Source organism: Sparus aurata, chromosome 11, assembly GCF_900880675.1.
Source record: "Sparus aurata chromosome 11, fSpaAur1.1, whole genome shotgun sequence".
In the NCBI taxonomy this organism is placed as follows: Eukaryota; Metazoa; Chordata; class Actinopteri; order Spariformes; family Sparidae; genus Sparus; species Sparus aurata.
In genome coordinates this window covers 12,688,764-12,709,552 of record NC_044197.1, presented here as the reverse complement: position 1 = coordinate 12,709,552, position 20,789 = coordinate 12,688,764, and the positions used below count along the sequence as shown (strand labels likewise).

At 41.6% G+C, this 20,789-nt stretch overlaps 1 protein-coding gene across 1 annotated transcript; it reads right to left on the bottom strand.

Moving 5' to 3' along the window:
* Positions 1–461: 461 nt before the first annotated feature.
* On the bottom strand, positions 462–16,701 carry rorca (RAR-related orphan receptor C a). The gene is made up of 10 exons (XM_030433801.1): positions 16,257–16,701; positions 9,712–9,797; positions 9,418–9,559; positions 8,823–9,263; positions 8,616–8,737; positions 7,484–7,616; positions 6,057–6,164; positions 5,819–5,929; positions 3,927–4,039; positions 462–3,829 (listed from the first exon to the last, which is right to left on the bottom strand). The coding sequence occupies exons 1-10, from the start codon at positions 16,261–16,263 to the stop codon at positions 3,668–3,670; spliced, it is 1,425 nt and encodes a 474-aa protein (XP_030289661.1). The 5' UTR covers positions 16,264–16,701; the 3' UTR covers positions 462–3,667.
* Between the last annotated feature and the right edge of the window lie 4,088 nt (positions 16,702–20,789).

Genomic DNA, 20,789 nt, shown 5'->3' with positions numbered 1-20,789 from the left:
ACCCCTGCTTTAATGTGTATGGACTAGAATAACTAAAACACACATGCGGAATAGGCAATAGAGTGACAATGTGACAAATATATAGGACAGCTGTAATCATAGCACAAATACTGTGTTATCTATGAGTGTAATGTCAGCATGGTTTTATAAAATCCTTTATGTGAATGGCACCTGAGGCAGCTAACGGTTAATTTTGAAGCAAAGCACAGTAACTGTACTCATGCAAATACCTTAGTCATTAAATACAGTATCATTAAGGTGTTAAAATCCCTTTAAATGGCAAATTAAGATATATTTTTATTAAATATATTGTCAGGCTGTATCATCCCACCAAAGCAGAACAGCAGTGATGAAGGTTAACTAAACTCTGTGTTTAATGAAAATGGTATAAATGTACTACACAGCTCATTTCAGGTGCAATCCGTTAAACAATATAAGATAAAACCACAACAAACTGTTCATTTAATTGTAAAAAGACTTTTATTACATTCTTAAATCCACATATTGTATCACCATTGTGCAATAACACTGTGATAAAACCACTCGGGCTTTATATCCATAACATATCATAAATTATTTCTTATTAAAATCTATGTTGATTTAATAATAATAATCTTAAAATAGAGTGAACATATCATAAAACAGAAGGATCATGACAAAAGAGAAACTTTTTAGGGAGACATCTTTAAAAACGCTTTTTAAAAAAATAGAATTACATCTCTCCAAGACAAAAAGGACACTAAACTGATGAGAAAAAAAATAAACAGTACATATAAGGATAAAAATTAAGAAAACAAAAGATCACAACAAAACCAACACAAGATTCAGAGATTATAATCAATCTTTTATATATATATACTTTTTTTTATCATATTTAATTTTTTTCACATCCTAATTCATCTATGACTCAAACTGAAAAAAGTCTTGCAATAATGATATTAGACAGGGGTAAAATCTTTGATACTTCTGAAATCAAACATTCACAAGAAGAACATGTATACTGTACACAGTGATCAAGGTTTTAAGGTCTTCTATGTCGGTGCAAGGTGTCTTGCTTAGCTAGACTAACTGCAGACACTGTAGGACAGAGAGCCCAGCTATCTCCCTGAGTAACTCTAAACAGAAATGTAAGTGCGGACCTTCGGTGCTGCCCCCCCGGACAGCATTCAGGCCCGCAGAAAGTACACTGACTCTTGTCTCACGTCTATCAATCGAGAACTGGGCGCACAAAGTATTACACTTTGTTACAATCTCCAAGTGTCATCTGGCCACGGCAGCTGATTGCTGACCTCTGTTGTGGTTGGCTGTATATTTGGTTGATTACAATCTAAGTAGAAACTAGTGCTGCGAGGTTTACTGTGCTGGAGTGCTTGTGAAATATTATAAAGTAATAGATTGCAACAAAGGCCCAGCATACTGAGAACAATGGGAAAGACATTATTGCACAGTCCCACCATGCCACTGTCGTACGTCCCCTCAAAAAGGGTAACACCCCTTCATACTATGTGAGATAAAATAAAGTATGGCTAACAGCACTATTCCAGCAGTGCAAGGAAAACGTGGCTGACATATTAAATAGAGCTCCAACAGTATATCATTTGATTGTCTTAACAGTTTTTCTTTGATTAGCTTGTTTCTAGTAGCTTCTATACTTTGTTTTTCTTTATAGAAATCGAATCCGTCCCCCTGAAGAAAAAGGTTTCATCCGGACACACCCACGTGTTTCTCCAGAGACCTTTCCTCACAAAGATATGTATCTAAATACGGCTTCCTGGACCCAAAGGCATAACCGGCTCTCAAATGACAGAAAACGCATATTTGGTATAAGCAGATCCAGCATTTTAGTTTGTCTTCTGTCCAGTTTTAAGAGCATAACACACATTGTCGTGACAGTTTTAGTCAAAACTGGCCTTCAAAGTTTTTAATTTATAAATAAAAAAAAGCTCTCTGGCATAAATGCAAATACTAACTCAGGGGGGTAGCTGATGGCTCTGACAACCCTTTGCTGTGCCATGTAGTGTTTGAAGAGGGTGAGGTAGTAAGGGAGTGGGGGAAAGAGGAACATGGGATTGAACTGTCCAATGAGAACACCTTGGCCGGCTGCAAGCGACAGCGCAGGCCGCCTGACCCCCGAAGCAGTGAAAGTTGGCGCAGTAAATCCCCTCAAACGTATGTCTCTAAGGAGCTTAAATAAGACCATCACCCACCTGTCCCCTCTCTAGTCTTTGCCCCTCATCCAAGCATGTAGTCACTGTCACGTTTCAACATCATTTACTCCAAAAGTCATTACTGGACCAGCTGGTTGAGATGCTGCTGGATGATTTGGGGGACAATGACACTCTTCTGCAGGGGGGTGGGCGTGTCCAGATGCTCCTCCATGAGAGCACAACCCCCCGCAGCTGCCCAGCACCTTGTTCACGCAGCTTATCTACAGCATGGATGGAGGGGGCGTATCTAGCATTCCTGACTGGTTTAACATCAGTTTCACAGATGGCAGTCTGAGTACGAACCCGTAAAATCTTGCTCCAAGAGTTCATTTTGGATTCTAACAAGTGCTAATGGTCAACTAGATTTTTCTTTTCAGCAACAACAATCTTTCCATCCCAGAACCCCCCAGCAGGCAGTGTGTTTGAGAGACCTGAGCACAAGTACAACATAACCCTGCTGCTCACTCAGGATGACTGCTCTTAACTTAAATGGTTATATAAATGTGTTGTATGAGAAAGGAACATCTGAAAAATACTTTCACAATACCGCTGTGATTCACTCAATCTTGCTCTCTAAGTGGCATTTCCAAAAAAGGGGAAAAGGTATTAGGACTGAGGTCACTGATTGCATAAAAAAAAAAAAAAATCAAAGAGCTCACTTACGTCAGTGTCTGAGAGTGTGCTGGTAAAAATACCTACAAAGATCAGGATAAGTGCTATGTTATGTGCTCTGTGTGCAAGAGTTTGTAGGTGCATGGTGGTGTACACTGTCGCTAAAAATTCACACGGTAAAAAAAAGAAAAGTAAAAAAGTAAAACCCTGTCTGATTGTGAGTTTGATCATGGTCCCTTTAAACAGTTTGTTCATACATCACAAAACTGCAAAATGTGGGCACTACCAAAAAAAAAAAAAAAAAAAAAAAAAGTAAATGAAACTGTTGCTAGACTGAGAAGTGAAACAGGCATCATTACTGCAAATCTCCACAAAGTGGCTGAGGATCTTTAAGTATGTACATTCTATATCAAGCCGAGGGCTGTGCTGAGCGGTTAAGGGGAAAAGGGGTACATTCAACAATAGCTTACAGGAACTGTGAGAACAGTCAGATTTAAGTCAGATTTATATTCAAGAGGAATTCGACACAATGAGAGATTTAAGGTCTCGTCATAGAAAAATATTTTTGAGAATAAAAATTACGTAGGCTACGCTTTAATAATTTCTCCGTAAAAAACGAGGTAACATGCACTGAGTACCCAGCAGCAGTTCCTGTAGTGTTACGGTGAAGCTGAATGGACTAGCTCGCAGGGCGGGAGGTGAGAGGAGTGTGTCCTAAAGTGTAGCGTGCAGGATTGTCATTGAGCTGCTGGTTGGTTTTGTCTCAGCTGGTTGCCACATTTTTACATCTCCCCCCTCCCTACACCTCAGTGTCTCTATTTGAATCACGCTGTTGTCGCTAAAAGGTGTTAGCCCTCTGTGGAGTCTGGGAAGGTGATTTCACTGCCGAAAACCTCCCTGTACAGCGGTGGAAAGGTGTACGCTGTCTCAGGGTGAACCAGACGGAAAAACTCCAGTTTGTCGATGTGAAGGTTGCAGATGGACTTCATTGTGGGAAGCTTGGACACCATCTAAAGGGGAGATACAGAATAGCAGAAACAAGTTAAAAGAGGAAATGAGCATCAATTAAACATCAGGTTTTTTTTTGTGATGCAGCAGGATTTGTACCTTCGCCAGCTTCTCTTCTGATGCTCCCTCTTTTTGTAAGCAGCGCTGCAGAGCGACGTAGACTTTCTCTTGCAGCTTCTGTACCTTCTGCACATCTGTCAGCCAGGGTCGGTCTGAGGGAGATCACAGTGACAAGATGTTGTCGTTACTGTTGCCACGTTACAATTATGAAGCTACATCTGGTTTACAATGTCAAAATACCCTGGAGAATAATACAAAACGCGCTGAGCACTACATGTGTTTTGTGGCAGTGGCTGATTCAGGATTTTTGAGGGGCAGGGGTGAATACAACAAAAAGGGCACCACATGTATGCTGGGGGCACAGTTGCCAAGTCCGCTTATTATAAACAACTTTGGGCTAGTTTTTCTGTAAAGTCGCTTATAAATATTGGTAGTGACGGTTTGCAAATTTTTGGGCTTGTTGTTAAAGTGTTCCTCTTCCTATTGTATTGCATGTCATATTGTTCTGAAGTCCTGGAACTAAAACAAAAAAGGATCATAACATATAAAAACAATAATAAATACAATGATATTTCTGGAATCAGGGTGTTATTTGTGTGTGTGCAAAGTGTAATAATCTCTCTCTCTCTTTTTTTTTTTACCACGAACGGAGAAGTCGCTTGTTTTGGGCTTGTTTTCATAGGCCCGCTTGCTTGTTTCTCTCGCCATATCTGGCAACACTGGCTGGGGGCGTGATATTAAAGAGAGGGCACTTTACCATGATTTCTCCAACTTGAAGAGCATCCAATAGGGCGCTCTTTCATGTTTTATCTCCCATATAAGGCACTAGTGTTTTGTTGTTTAATTTTGGCAGATTCTTATATTTTACAACTGCTGACCAATTTTTGAAAGCATGTTGTAGCTTATCAGACTGATTAAGGCAGCCGCTGGCCTCACAGCATGATAAAAGATGAGTTTGTAGAGACATGCAACTTGTCTGAGATAAGTGGCAGAGGAAGGTCTGGCTGTACTCATTAGTATTCTGGCAGAGAGGGACAAAATGCTCTAGCTTGTTTGTATTTCTTCAAACCAATCACGATCTGGGGCAACGCTTGTTTTGATGGAACAGTTTGCATTCCTTGGCATTAAAATGGCAAAATTCATGCAAAAGAGCCACACAGGCTTGCCTCATTGCACAATCTATCATCAGATCTTGCCATTTCCATTGTGAAGTTCGCTAGCCTGTTGTTGTTTCACTTAGCGACGTTAACTTTGAACAGTAAAACGCAATTGATGGAGAGAAGAAGAATACCACCAGAGCTACTCAGCTAATGAAGACTTATATCCACAGATTGAAGTTTTATTAGCATTGCATCATAATGCAGCTCTCAGCAGGGACTACTTTCAAACCGGTTCTTGTTGCAGTTTTTACGATTTCACGGCTGCCAAATGCCTTTGCAGTGACAAGTTTTTTGTTTGAACTCTCTGTATGCTGATTTTAAGACTCTAGTGAAATGAACTGAAATCATCGTCTGGCTGTAAAGGAGGACTGTAAAAAATGTATGTTACGCTTCGTAAAATGTACATCAGTGAAGTCAATTATACAAAGTTTGCAGCTATTATGGAAGTCTACCATTTATGAAGGAGTCGCACACTGGGATAAGCCAAGATCCTGTCAGCGGCAGTACTGCTGCCACAGATGCAGCATTGCAGATGTTGGTAATAATTTTCCAATGATTATAGGCAAATATGAAGTGTATTAAAGTCTGTGACAGTACCAGCAAACACATTTCTTCTCCTTGACTTGTAGGGTTTTTGGATATGATGTGGGACACACTGTGAAGCGGCCTCTACCGAGTTTAATTCACAAATTCAGTATGAGTGTAAGTACTACAGCGAGCGGGTACATACAAGCCTGTCTTACGCATTTAGTTAAAGAAATGTGATCTCACCTGGCGAGAGCAGCACTGCAGCACTGAAGAGAGCCATCTCCTCCTCAGACATCTGTATACGGCTCAGGCTCTTAGCCAAGTCAAACACTGCATTCACAAGGTCGTCACAGCCTGGAGTGAAGGAGGAGGAAAACAAAGTTATCAGCAAAAGCAGAACAACCGGCGGTGATAACTTGACAAAGATGAAACAGAACAAATCCGCTCTTCCTCGTTTCATTGAGCTTGTGTATTGACTCACCGAGCGCTTTGAAGAGCTGAGCGCTGGCAAACTTTCCATTGAAGAGCAATGTGTTATTGATGGGGTTATAGGCCCGACACATACGGATCAGAAGGACATCCAAGCAGCCTGTGGACAAATGCACAAAACATAGATAAAAAAGATTAGAAGCATATACAAACATTAATAGCCACTGAACCAAGAAGAATATAGGAAAGGAAACAAAGGAAACAAGATGGACACTTGAAGAGCGCAGACATCCAACAAGGCTTTTCTACAATGTACATTTTAAAAGTTGACATTAAAAAAAGTCAAAAAATCGATTACCCCTAAAGTTACCAAGTAAAGTAGACTAACAATTTTAAGTTGTTCAAATGTTTTAGATCATACAATTCAAATGCAATGGTCTACTTCACTTGGTAATCCTGAGGTAATCCTTTTCCTGACTTTCTTCAAATAAAGTCAACTTTTAAGATTTACAGTGTTTGGTAATGTGGTGGTGATTATTCTGTATGGCTCAAAACCTTAGTGCTACCTGCGAATGTTGATTGTGATATGGAGCCCGGTCATAAATGTGCACAAAAAAGAAGGGTCCAGTCCTATGTGTGATTAGCTGCGACTACACATGACCGAACACTTAATTCCTTTCCAAGCTAGAGCTGGCAGTGATAATGATGAGATAATGGCAATTTAGCATTAATGATGTGGAAAACATCAATGAAAGGAGAACAGTCACCAGCGCAACTGATGCTGTGATTAATGTGATCAAGGCAGACTATGCACATTGTCATTAGGCCTTTGGTTTACACATGACACAGAACATCTTTGCATTGGTTGCTTTAAATGATTGTGGCACAGTAATGTTGTTCCATGGATTTTGTTATCTGTTATGTGTTATCTTTTTCTCCACCCTTTAAGGTGTGGACCAGGTTTAGCAGATAATATACAGGTGTTGTAAGTCTTCACTTTAATCTGAGAAAACGAAAGAAAAAAAACTTAGCTGCCACTGAAAGCCATTAATCTCTTGTTTTGACTGATTTATTGTTTTGCTGCTCACTGAAAACCCTCCATCTCTTTCAACTGTTCCGTACATGAGAAATAGGTCACACTGAGGCCTCCGTGACTTCCATGCTGAGGCACTTTACTGTATGACGACCAGCGTGATGGAAACAAGGTCGGCCATTCTTTAGAAGCAGAACAGTCGTGCACCTTTTCAAGTCACACTGCTCGCATGTGATTTTTTTTTTTTAACTCTGTGAAGTCAGCTCCTACTTGAGGCTATAATATACTGTTCATATGACAGCAACAGTCTGTGTCACAGCTACATGTCTGCAGAGTCATACACATGGAGCAGGCTGGCTGCCTTGTTGGAGGCTCCTGACTGTTTTATGTATAGATTTCATACTGCAGGCGAGAGTGTGTATGTGTGTGTGTGTGTGTGTACTGACCTGCTTTGAGGAGGATAATCTGATCGTTCTGACAGAGGTCCATGAAGCCAGTGATGCGCTTGGCAAACTCCACCACATACTGGATTGCGTTGGTGATGTGAATGGCACATTGTTGCCACATCACCTCAGCTGACTGAAAGAGAAAAACATGGGGAGGCTTTTATTAGAGCTGCAGCAGCTGGAGGGCGTCATAAAAGTTGCATTGTTCTCTGCCGACTCTGATTTAGACATCCAGGACTGATGTGATTACCGCTAAAAGACGTCCTGACCTAGCGTTTGATAATAATTGCTGCTTCTCTTGTGGCAAATGTGTGATTAAAAATGTTTGGATGTACACTGTATGGCTGGACGATGGTGATAAGAAGGCGGCACTTGTCTTTGTTTTGGGGAAACTTCTTCACTGTTGATTTTTGTACAAGGTTACAAACTGAAAACACAATTATCAAATTACTGATTCGATTTTTTGGGATCCTTGAAGCAACTAAAATAACAAAAACAGTTGTGATTCGACCACCTCAAGTCCTAAAGATCTTAATTCTTCTTTGTTAAAAGAAAGAAAAACTTTCAGGAAAGTGAAACAAAGAAAGCCTTGTTTTAGTGCCCCTTTGAAGAGGGCCAATTCAGGATTAGTTTTAATCCTTGGAAATACTACACTTCCCTTTATCTGCTGAATGTGTAACCATGATTGACTTGTGTTTTTGTGCCCTGATTTCAGAATCTTTACAATTTGTCTTGTCCTTCAGTTTGTTAGTTCGTTCTTCTCCCTTTGCTGAACCTTCCTGAGGGAATTCAGATGATGGCCGATTCTCTTTGCCTATGGTGTTGTCAGGAAGTCAGATCAGCTGACAGTCATTATCTTGCAAACTGTCAAAGGGTCATTGCAAAGCTCTGCTTGCAAAATAAAATACTAAAAGGCTCTTCCGATGGGCTGTATATCTGTATATCTGATTTTGCAGGGATTGGACGCGGTGGCAGGCATTAAGAATGATTAGGATGAAGCAGCCAGGCTTCTTGCTGATGGTCTCCTCTTACAGATGCATCAGTATGAAGTTGTGACTACTTCATAACCAGTTTAAAGTCATTTGACTACATTAGATAAACCACATTAGATAAATTCTTGTGTCATACATACCTTGATCTGGTATGAGCGTGTCTCTTCTGGGTTGTACACGGTCCACGCCATTCTCTTGAGCTCCTCTGTGCTGTACTGGCTCGTCTCAACGTGGGACTTCACCACACTCTGAGTTATACGCTCTGAACAGAGGGAAAGTTTGCAGATGAGATCTATGTTGTTTTTAGGACATTTAGCCATGATACGGTAGCTCGGATTTATACTGACCTATGTCAAGCAGGGAGCAGCCCTCGGGCAGCGGGTTGAGGATAGCATGTGAGAAGAGACCAGAGTCATGCAACAGCTGGTACTCGTGCTTGATGTTGTGGTTGCCGTCTACAAAGTCCAAGTTGGTCTGTTCTGGTGAACTCTGAGAGGATGAGCTGCTGCCTGCGCTGCCGCCCAGCATGTCTAGGTTACAGTAGTCTTCACCCCCATCCTCTGGGGTCAGCGGCAAATCGAAAAGCAGACCCTCTGGCAGTGTGCTGATGTCGTCCAGATTGCTGAGCCCAGCGCTGGAGCCTCTTCTGTAGGTGCAGCCGTGGTTGGCCATGTCGCCGTTCTCCTCGCGGGCACCGAGGCCCGCACACTCCTGGGACTGCTGGTGCTTCTGGACTTCTGCGTACAGGCTGTCACGCTGCTTTTTGGACATTCGACCAAACTTGACCGCTGCGACAGGAGGATGTAAAGACGATGATTAAACATTCAGGAAGGTATGGTCTTGGTGGAACAAAGATTAAATGACTCATTCAATGTGATAAGCAAAGAGTGGGAGGTGGAAACTCTTGAGGTAATTAAATATAGATCAGGGAGCTGAACTCACCATCACGGCTCATACCCAGAGCGAGACACTTCTGCAGCCTGCAGTGCTGACAGCGGTTACGGTTGGTCCGGTCAATGAGACAGTTCCTCTGTCGGGAGCAGGAGTACATAGCATTGTTCTGCTGGCTGCGTCGGAAGAAACCCTACAAACAAAGACACAAGCACAAAGTGAATCAGTGAGCATCTAAACGCTTTCATTCGACTGAATAGAACAGGTTATAAGACAAGAACACCTCAAAGTTCAGTTTTTTACGACTGTAACTAACGACTGATGAGGGGAGAGGTTATAGCTCACCTTGCAGCCTTCACAGGTGATGACACCATAGTGGATCCCTGATGATTTGTCCCCGCAGATTTTACAGGGAATCACCTCTATTTGAGCTGATGAAAGAGTAAAGGGGAAAACAATTCAGCAAAATAGCAAAACACTTTTAATTAGGTACCTCAAAACACAGGGAAAGCATATTAATTAATACTAATTGCCGTCATGGCATATATCAGACACAACACTGTGTATTTCTTGCATCTGATAAAATGACGATTGTCAATCAATCAATTAGTCAATAAATGGGAGGTAAATGGAAAACTTGTCTCTCCAGTGGAAGAATTTGGAGCTTTTCTTTGTTTTATGTCTGTGATTATTTTTGAGCTGTGGGTTGTTTAATTCAAAGATGTTGATATAGGGAATAGAGATAATTTTGGCAGCCCGTCAATGATAAACAGCATGTGAGGAGATTTTTTATCCATTTCAGTTGTTATGCATTTGCTATATAGATAAACATATTTATTTGGGATTTATTAGGCACATTATAGGCAGATTCATTCATTGATCGTCAGCTGCCTTAAAAAATGATGATGGGTTATTTATTAATAGGTCTAATATATGAAATATGTAGAAACTGTTTTAACCAGGAGGTGAGGAGTTAAAAAAAGATAAAGTAAATACCAAATAAACTGAAGTTAACAACATACATATAGATGTCTGATTGTCCGTTAAAACGTTTTTAATCGGTTGAATATATAGAGAGCCCAACCCAGCAATGTAAACACATGCCTGGTCACCATACAGCAGCATTGTGACATGGAGGCAAGTCACAGGAACATTCAACATTTGCTTTTTAGGCCTATCACACTGATTGCAGAAACTGTCAATAAAACACCTCAGTTAAATCAAATGAAGTGGGCAGCCTATAAATAATTTTTAGTATTTACTTTAGAACGCCCTGACTTCTTACTCAAACAAGTTAATACAACACACATATCCCTCCAGTCGCCTGTGAAAAATACATGTAACTTGAAGAAGAGACTGGTGTCTAAAGTGACATCTGTGCACTTAAACAATAAACTTCGCTGGGATTTTATTGAAATTTAAATGAACCCGAGCATCTATTTCTGCATTACAAAGGTTTTCTTATCGGAACATATTGGACAACATATACACCGGTATCGATTCAAAGCCAACCGCCGTGCATGTGAAATTTCTCAGTGCAGGCAGTCTCACAAGACATTATATGATAGCCAAAAGTTCAAAGTTTAGCTATGACTATGTAATAGATTGCAGCAGGAGTGTGAGGAAACAAGAGAAGCGTCAAGAGCACATGACTGACAAAGCAAACTAGGTGGCTATACATTATACACCTTGTGGTGATGTAGACGCCTGAGCCTTCTTACCCAGGAACAGCCTGTTCTTTTCATTATGTTGTTTATCTAAGTAGCTGGGCCTCCTCAAGCCCAGAATAGCAGGTCAATTGCATTAGCTGAGGCCCGGGGTTATAAAGTTTCACAGCTCCCTCTCGCGCGCGCTCTCGTTCCCTCTCTCTCTCCCCCCCCCCCCTCTCTCTTTCTCTCTCACTCCATTTTTCCATCTCCAAAGATGAACAAAATGTTAGCAAGCTAACAAAAGGCTTACTGCTGTGCGGCTGAACACTCCGAGGCTTAACAATTGTAACCCACAAAACAACTATAACACTGTTTACTGTGAAGACTGTGTGAGAGCTTTGATTTGGCTCTGGCTGCAGGGCGTGCCAAACAATCACTAAACCACTTTTGCTGGGTCACACAGGTTATTAGGTAACCTGTAAATCGCAGCAGCAGTAGCAGCAGCCGCGGCAGCTCCAACCAGCCAACACTGTTCTCCTTATAAACTTCTCACAAATGGACCAATCACATGAGTCACTGTGCGTGGGGACCGAAATGCGTCACATGTTGAGGCAAAGCACAAGAGGCTGGTGACTGACATTAAACCTGAAAATCACAAGATTTCCCTTAACAGAGGCTGTATGTGCAGTGTAGGTGACATATTTCAGTGTTTCTGGTTTGGTAGAATCCCTGTTGGCTGACACATCTGAGAGATATAAATAAATAAAGGCCAGTGGAAAAAAAATCAACTGCTCCCTTTATCGCTCCCCCTCCAGAGCCTCACCCCACCCTTCAGCCTGTTATATAACTGCCGTCTGGCCGCATTCCACGAACACACTCATTCAAAGGTGGTTGCTTTGGCAACGGTGTGACGATCCTCCTTCCCCCCTCCTATTGGCTGCGGAGTGGGCGGCTTTCTCTGTGACTCGCCGCCTCACCTGCCTGTCAGCTGAGCGGCACCGGCAGGATTGGGGAGCAGGAGCTGCTCCACTGACACAGTTTCCCATTCAGTGAAGGGGGGCGGTGCCTGTGGTGGTAAGCAGCCTCACAAGGAACACATCCTGATTTCTTGCAGGTTTTAAGGTGGAACCAAATCTGGCACAAGTTAAAAGAGGGTGGAGGCCTTCTTCTTTTTGTTTTGGAGGTTAAACAATGCAAGGTTTAATGACTAAAGATGGATGACTGGCTGAAACCGCCACAGTGGAGGTTTTACAAGTTGCGCAACATCTGGAAGTCCTTCCAGAAACATCAGTACAGTAAGCTGCAGCAGGGGGAACAGACGTAGCTAATAGTAGCTCTCAACTTGTTGCAGCATGTTAAGTATTTGAGTGAAATTTCAGCTGTGTTTGAGCTTGACCATAAATCTATTTTTACTCCAGCGCAGTTGGCTGCCCAGAGATTCCTTCTGCCGCTCTGATCTGGAGGCAAATAATGTTGCATAAGTCACAACACGGCACAGAAGTAAACCATGTTCAATGTCAGTAACAGTGCACCAACGGAGCCGTCTCAGACACATTAGAATTTTCTGGTATGTTGCACCCTGGCTCAGGCCTGAACAACAGTTTCTTTATTCCCATCAGAGTTTGTTTAGGACATTTCCGTGAAGACAAGATGTCACAGAAACACTGATACTGATACTGATGTCTCAGAAAGAGTTTGACTGCTACTAATATCTGCTAAAGATGTTTAAGCACAATCATTTGAATATTTTGAATTATGTAACTTGACCTGGTTAGATGAATACCTGAGATCTTGTACTGAAGTATTGTAGATCTTGTGCTAGTCGTGCAAGTGTGACCAAAACAGTGACACCCTGGAGCCCATAATCAAATTATAATCCTTGATGCCTGAATGTGTTCGACACTTTAAGCTGTTTAAGATAGACTTACTACCTTTATATAAAACGTATCTGCAGGCTAGCTTGTAAATTAGTTGAGTCATAATTTGTATTATATTTAATGGCCTTATTGCAGAGAAACTTAAAAACACTACAAAACTGCCAATTGTTCTAATTTCTGGTCATTTCTGTGTCAGTGTGTCGATGTGTCTCCGTCGATCAGCACTTTTCTTAATCAGTGCAGTAAACCTGTGCAGGGGAGACTTTGCCCTCTCATCACAGCTAATCAAACAGAGTCCAAAGTCCTATTTACCTTGCACTTTATGTTTACCTGACATACTGTATACTTAACCTACATTCTGAGGGGCTCCTGGGGCCTCAATGGAAGGAAAGGCATATGTTGCGTATTGCCCAACATACTGTAAAGTTAGATCACCAACAGAGCAGCTTTGTATGGTCAAAGTTGGCTGTATTTTTAATGTCCTCTGTCTGCCATTCTCTCTATCTGCAGGGTGTCAACTACCACGTGTCTTCTTCCCAGCAATGACAGCTTTCTCTCCTCACTGATCTACCTATAGGAGGCAGAAAGTACAGTATGGCCTAGAACTCACCCCAAACTCTTAGAAATGCACGGTGTGTGGGTAATTACTCAGCAGATGCTGCGATAGTGGAATGATAGGTATGAGCGTACACCTGTTGCACTTAACTGTAGCTATAAGAAAGTATTTGAATAGAAACAGTGTTTTTATTAAAAAAAACTGGGACATTTCCAGCAATGTCATGGTGTACATTATGTGCAGAGAGACAAATGAGAGACACGTGTCTCTGCATACTTGTTCTAATTCATTTGTGAGATGTTCTCTCTGCCCTTGTGACGGGAAATATTTTCTTTTATCTTTCCGTGACACAGTTGGCAGAATGTAATTAGCATTAACACTTGCCTGAAAGTCTTGAGGTAGAGTATTTCCATCTGTGCACACCCTCAACAGGTGAAGATCTTGAAACCCTTTTCACTTTTTGTACTTCCCTTTGGGTTTTTTTTTTTATCCCACTATTAACATTAATTTCATGCAAACTGGATGATTTGACAGATTCCTTGCAAACAATCTTCTGATGAATAAGGTTTAACATTCTACATACTTGTACCTTTTTCCACTTTTCCAACAATCTACATCCACACACTAAACAACAAAGCCCCACCTGCCAAGACACCAGGCTTCACCCTCTGTGCCTCTGTAATCCCTCACCATTGATCAGAGGAGATAAAGCACATTCACTTGATCATGCTGTTTGTGCAGCCCGAACCCAAGTGGGCCTCCAGACTGAGGAATTCAGTGCACAGCGTGTAATTTAGCATGCTGCTCCGAACCAAAGGAACAAATTTAGGGACTGTGCTGCAGCGAGAATTAAAATCTCTTTATGTCTGTTTGGATATTGCCTATCATTGAGCACTCTTGGAGGACGTGATATGGGCTATCGACTTAAAGAAAAATATTATTCTTATGCAATCATTATGTACATTTATGTGCTGAAGAAAAGAATTGTAGCCCAGAAGTCAAGAGACTTGAAGCTTCAGATGAGGCGAGTGGAATCTTAGCATGCAGTTGTCAAAAGAGAAAGGGCACCTTGACACATACTGTAGCTCACTGTGAACTTGCCCAAGGCTGTACACTCAACAGATAGTGGCTCTGGGGCTGAGCTCAGCACAGCAGTGGCCTTGGGGAGCAGAGAGGGGGCCTTTCCTCTTTACTGTCACTTTACCTCTGATCCTGGGCTTACTGAGTGGCACTGAGGCGCACACAGCTTTAATGGCGTTTGTTTATTGTAACATGTTGCATCTGACCTGCCTAACCTGTTTGTGCGTTTACAAGAATAACTCCAAGACAAACGAGTCCGACTGCATCGTTGATGGCAATCGATCATGCTGCTCGGACAATTTAATCTATACGCTTATGCATTTGAAGACTGGGGATGAGTCGGAGAATAATGTGGCAGTTCTCAAAATCAGATTGACAAGCCATGCTGGACTGGACTGTAACACACTCTGGTTGATGTAAGTAACCTTAGCTGACAGAGGAAACTGAGCTTAACTGAACCCTGCTGTGCTTCGTGGTTACATGTGGGCTCGCTGTGCCCATATCCTGCTTGTCACAGCGGTGCATGACTTTGACTTCACCCATGCACCACGAAACCAATCATCAGTTCTAACGGCTGAAATAAACCTCATGCATAAAATCTTCTAAAAAAGAAAAAAGCCAGCGTGCATCTTGCAATGGCGCATTCATATCAGGCTCAGTTGGTATCTGCAAAGAGGAGCGCTCTGCGCTCACAACTGATTTAAATTATCAATGTTGTTTCATCAGTGATGACGACAAACCATGCTCTTCCACCCTCACACACACTCACACACACACACACACATTGCTGTAATCCTCAATGACAGAACTAGGTCAATGGAGCACCTCCTCACCCTCTCTCTCTCTCTGACACCCCCTCTCTCACTGGCCGCCATAGTGCTGACGCTGAAAACAAAAACACGCTGGCTCATGAACTAACTGGTGAAAAAAAACGCAGTTAAAACACACCATCAGTGCTCCCAAGCACATTAAAAACACCAAGTGCAATAAGGAAAAAAGAAAAAGAAAAGAAAAAGTGCCAACAGCAAATCTGTCAAACTCGTGCACTCATCATATAAAAGTGATACCGAAGTGAAATAAATCACAACAGGTTGGAACGTGAGAGAAATCCAAGAAAAAAGGGACTACTTTTACCATGAACAACCCCTGACAACAGATTTTCGTGCGGGTTGACAGCCTCTGAATCACTCCGCTCGCTCCCTCCCTCCCTCCCTTCTTTCTTACATAACTAGAGTCGCTTGCCGGTTAAGCAAAGTAATCCAGCTCAAACACAAGGAAAAGTAAAGACTTGCACAAAAAAATAGGTTACAGTGTAATACAAACACATTATTCTAGGACATTTTCGTACTGAATTTTATTTCCAGAATGACTGAAAATAAAAGATATTCCACTTTAGGACACCGCAACATGCGCACAAAAAGCCTAAACGCGTAATAAACTTTTAATATCACCGAGGTGAACTGTTAATGTTTACACGGAGTCTAAATAAATCGAGAAAAGAGTTGTTTTGTTTTTTTTTAAATTCTATTTCTCTTCGTGATGCAATCTGGTGTTTATCCCAGCGCGCGCCTGCAGCCTACGCACTTCGGACTTCGCTCTCAAAGCGGTACCTCATCACACTCAGGAGTCATTATCAAACACCAGGAGAGTCAAATACATAATAATAAGACAATTTGCAAAAAAAGACAGAAACAATATAAAACAACATGAATAAAAACAACAACTCACCTCTCATGTCAGCGGTGAAGTGTAGCCAACTCTTCAAGTTGTACAACTCCAGGTGGAAACGAAGTGAAGGGACAGCACTGGGAGGGACGCGCACTTATTCGCTCCAAAGCGGAGCAGCTGAAAACTGACACAACACCAAATCCTCATATGGATTTTCTACCTTTTTTTTTTTTTTATTTTCTCCAGAAGCGCCGATCTTAAACATAAATAGGAGCGTGTTTTTTCAGACGTGGTCGCTCTCGGCGGGCTCTGCGCAGGATCAGACGTGCCGTCGTGGTAAAACACCTCTGAAGTAATAACTCAGCTGCGGCTGCTCGGCTCCTCTCGGCTCCGTCCTGCTCTCTGCTGCTGTAACCTAGTTTCGGCGCGTGGACTACACATGATCCTCACCCCGCGGTCCGCCCGCCTCGTGCCCTGTGAGCTGACGTGCGCGCGCCACCCTCTGCGCGCTTTTCAGCAAGCGCTCGCGTGCGTGGGAAAGTGTGGCAGTGTGTCAGTCCCGAGCGATAGTGAGCCGGCGTGGGAACTGTTTGATAACAAGGGCACCGTTTTAATTCCTGACACATCATTTTCCCTTTTTTTAATAGTCAGCAGCAGCGTTTGTACTCTCACCCCACCACTGACCCACAATGAAACGGACCCATGGTAGCTTTTAAGTCATAGAATAATATCACAACTGGCCCCCACATCAATATGTGGGCTGTGAATTACTTACAGACTTTAGACTCTAGCCATACACAGCACACACCGAGGCTATAAGAGAGGAGCTCAAAGTTCAAATAAGCTTGCTTTCATTTTCTGTCACTCATCAAATGAAATCAGTTTTTTTTTAATTCATACAGCACAAAATCACAATCACATCTCCTCAGTGGGCTTTACAGTCTGTACAGTGAACGACATCCACTGTCCTCAGACCCTCGATTCGACTGAGGGAAAACTTGCCATTTTGAGAGAAAAAAAAAAAATCTAACAAAAAAATAAATAACTAAAAAAAGGAAAAAACTTCAGGAAGAGCCAGGGAGGATGGATCATTCTCCCATGTACCAAACACAACAGCAAAATCACACTTTACAATTTGCATTGATAGAATATACATGTTACATAATATATGCTAAGTGTGTGTTATGTCACCCAGTCATGATCATGCAACCCCACCAGTAGCTGACTTTGACAGAAAAGTCCAGATCTAAACACTATATTCAATCTAATCGATGATATTTGAGGAAATAGTCGAGATTAAATAAGATTCCAGCTTCTGGAAAAGAAAAAAAAAAGAAGTTACATAATGAAACGCATTGTTGTAAAAACTACCCAAAGGTCACACTTGAATAAATGTAAAGACATCATGGAGAAATATAATTTTATCTAAAGTGAAGGTCACCCATACAGAGTGTCTTCGAGTGTCTGATATTATGTGCACATTTACATAGTAACAAAATGTATTACAGTATTACATTTGCAAGTAAAAGTTAAAATAATACATATATTAACATGTAACTCTGGGTCATATGATTATCAGCCTTGATGACTATTGCATCTAATATTCAGCATTTTTAAGTTTTTTTTAATGTAATAAAATAAAATATAAAAAAAATGTGTAAGTATAAAGTCAAATAAAATGGAAATGCTCAATTAAAGTACCTTGAAATTGTACTTAAGGACAGTACTTGAGTTTATATATTTAGTTACATTATCCACCATGGTCAGATAGACGAGAGCAAGCATTTAAAAATCTAAAACAACAACATGGTATTATACAGTGATCTAAGACTTGAATGATCCTGCACGGCATAGAAAAACTGTAAAATCTATATTCTAACGTTAGTTTTAGCAGCATGGAAATATTATACAATACTGATAATGAATGTGCTTATGAATGTTTCCTCACTTGCTCTAAAAAAAAATGCCCACATTTCTGTCACCTTCAACATAAAATATGACGCATGCATGTATTTGGTTGTTATGTAAGGACTGCTGCTGCAAAGCATGAGACAAACACAGAGCGAGGGAGATAGAAAACATCATAGAAACATCCGTTCAAAGATGGCCTAAATTGTAATCTAATACTAATATTACTCATAGTAATTCAAATGGAGAATTGACGTATGAAAGTATAAAGACAACATTTACCACTTTACTTATTCTCTGGTTATTTCAATATTTATTAAAGGAGAAGCTACTGTGTCCTCAGTTTCCTCTGAGCTGTGTGCAGCACTGTAAGAGCTCTGCATTATATCACTGGATTAACAAACACTAATCTTGGTAGAGGAATTACTTTGGACACAGCTGCTGCGTTGTATTTTCTTTTTTTTCTGCTTCCCCCGTTTCCTGAAAATTTTGAAAACCAGGTTCAGTTTTCGAACTTTTCAAACTTTTGATGAAAAAGCACGTTAAGATAAATCGACAACAATGCTTCATTAACCGATTAACGGTCTGTTTATCTAAAAGAACGAGATCACACGTGTTAAACAGCTCTCCTGATTGAAAAATCCACCTCTCTAGGGTTCATGAGGTTCATTTGTTTGTTGCCTCTTTTCTTGAAATGCAAGTGTGTGCCGGACAAAGAGGAGTGGGCACACCCTCTGAAAATCCTGTGACATTAACTACGACCATCAATAACAAGCGTTGATGAAAATAATTGATTTGCAGGCGTGGTTGCGGTGACGAGTGTATCATGTAACTTGGGCACAGTTATGAAATGAGGAGAAGAGAGAGATTATGGAAAGTAGGTTAGTGGAGCAACACAGAGGGTTCACACCCCTCCCTCTCTCGTCTCTCTGGTGTGCATGTGCGATGACTCTCCCCGTCTTTTGCTTTCTGTCTTTTTCCACTCTGAATGCTTTCTTCCTGAATCATATCTCTATGTTAGCTCACACTTTTACATACAGTCTCCTGGCACCACCTACAGTGCTTTGTGAGCTTATCTCTGTCTATTGTTTCCTGGAGTGTTTTATCCATGCTTTTTCCATATGTCCAGCCTCTCCGCTTGTACAAATAAAAAAAAAAGGGAGGACATAAATGCAAAGCAGTAAAATGTATTGCTTCTTCCTGAATGCATAGCTAAAGAAAAACAATGCTGGGAAAAGTGTGGAAAGATAATTTTTTCTTTATTATATTCACTGTAAACTTCCTCTTCCTCCCATTTTGCTGGTTTTGGCTGATGGTTTCCTTCCTGATCCTCATCTGCCGACTTTCTCGGGTTATATTATGTCCCTGAGCATGTCTCCCTGTCGCCATGGAGCAGCGACACATCCATCCGGTGTTCGCCTGCAACGTCACTGACCTCCTGACCCTCAATCTTATGTAACCATGGCAATACCCAAATTAGAACATGGAGCATGGAAAGAAGGAGGCGCTTAGCGCTTCACATACGAGCACGTAGCTCCCAACCAGCTTTCCAGATTAAGGCAGATGGAATGAACGCGCCTGCCGCTGTGTGTGTGTGTGTGTGTTGGGCCAGAGAAACAGAGACTAAAGAAGTAACCAAACACCTCCAGCTCTAAAACAGAAGTGATCACACATTACTCAGTGTTTTCTGCACGTTCAAAATGAGCGTGGAGACAAATTTAATATCTCAAACTGGCCTCTGCCTCACAGCACATAAAGCCCAGTATACTGAGAGGATTATTTTGGGATCCGGGCTCTGGCTTCCATAATCCTCCGTCCTCTCCTCTCCTTCATCCTGCTAAATCCCTCTTCCTTCTCCCCTTTCAAATGCCCACTAATCTCTCTCACTCCGACTCTCTGTGCGGCTGTAATCTGGTTTGTGCCTATCTTTCACCTGCACCAGATTCACATCAATAGGTCAGTGTGCCAAACTGCAGGGTGCTTCTTCCTTTACTTCCGGTCACACGTCTTGAACGATGTCCTGACTGGTGTCTCAGTGCCACGCTGGTACTAGAATGAAAGTTCATTCCTTACGATTTTTTTTTTTTTTTTTTTTTTTACGAGTTGTGATGGTTAAAATAGTTATTGTTTTGTTTGTGTTGCTTGAGACTCATTCACATGATTCCCCTTTAGCTGTGCATGGTCCTCATCGGCAGGTGGAGTTCGCTCAAGCGCCCTAAAAAAACTACAAAGTTTAAAAATCTACAGCTGAGCGGAACTGAGGGAACTCAGTCTGCTGATGTGACCAGAACAGAGGAGTCAGTGGACTTTGAGATTAAATACATTTGTTGGCTGCTGTTGCCTTTAAGAGGCCAAGAAAGGAATATCTCATGTTTTTGTATTCGATTAAAAATGTAGATAGAAACCCATTTTATCTGCTATTGTCTTTCATTCATCCGTTGACAACTGATGAAACTAAGGACCAATTAGTCTACAGCCACTCCAGCAAAGTGCCAACAAGTCCTTATACATAAATGTCAGAATATGCTGTTTGCCGATGACTCCCATAACAACGTATGCCCATTGGAGAGGGCCAGCAACAGTCACACCAGACAAACACCAGGTCAAAGTATGGTTACGTAAAGGTAACAAGTACAAACATGTGGTTAATGTGCATGATTCAATCCCACAGGTATTCAGTGAAGA

What these genes read in the sequence shown, in the direction of transcription:
- rorca (XM_030433801.1), bottom strand. An exon ending in TCACCTGTGAAGGCTGCAAG is followed by an intron (nt 9,560 to 9,711) that starts GTGAGCTATAAC and finishes CTTTGTTTGTAG; the next exon opens with GGTTTCTTCCGACGCAGCCA. An exon ending in TCTGGGTATGAGCCGTGATG is followed by an intron (nt 9,264 to 9,417) that starts GTGAGTTCAGCT and finishes CTCCTGTCGCAG; the next exon opens with CGGTCAAGTTTGGTCGAATG.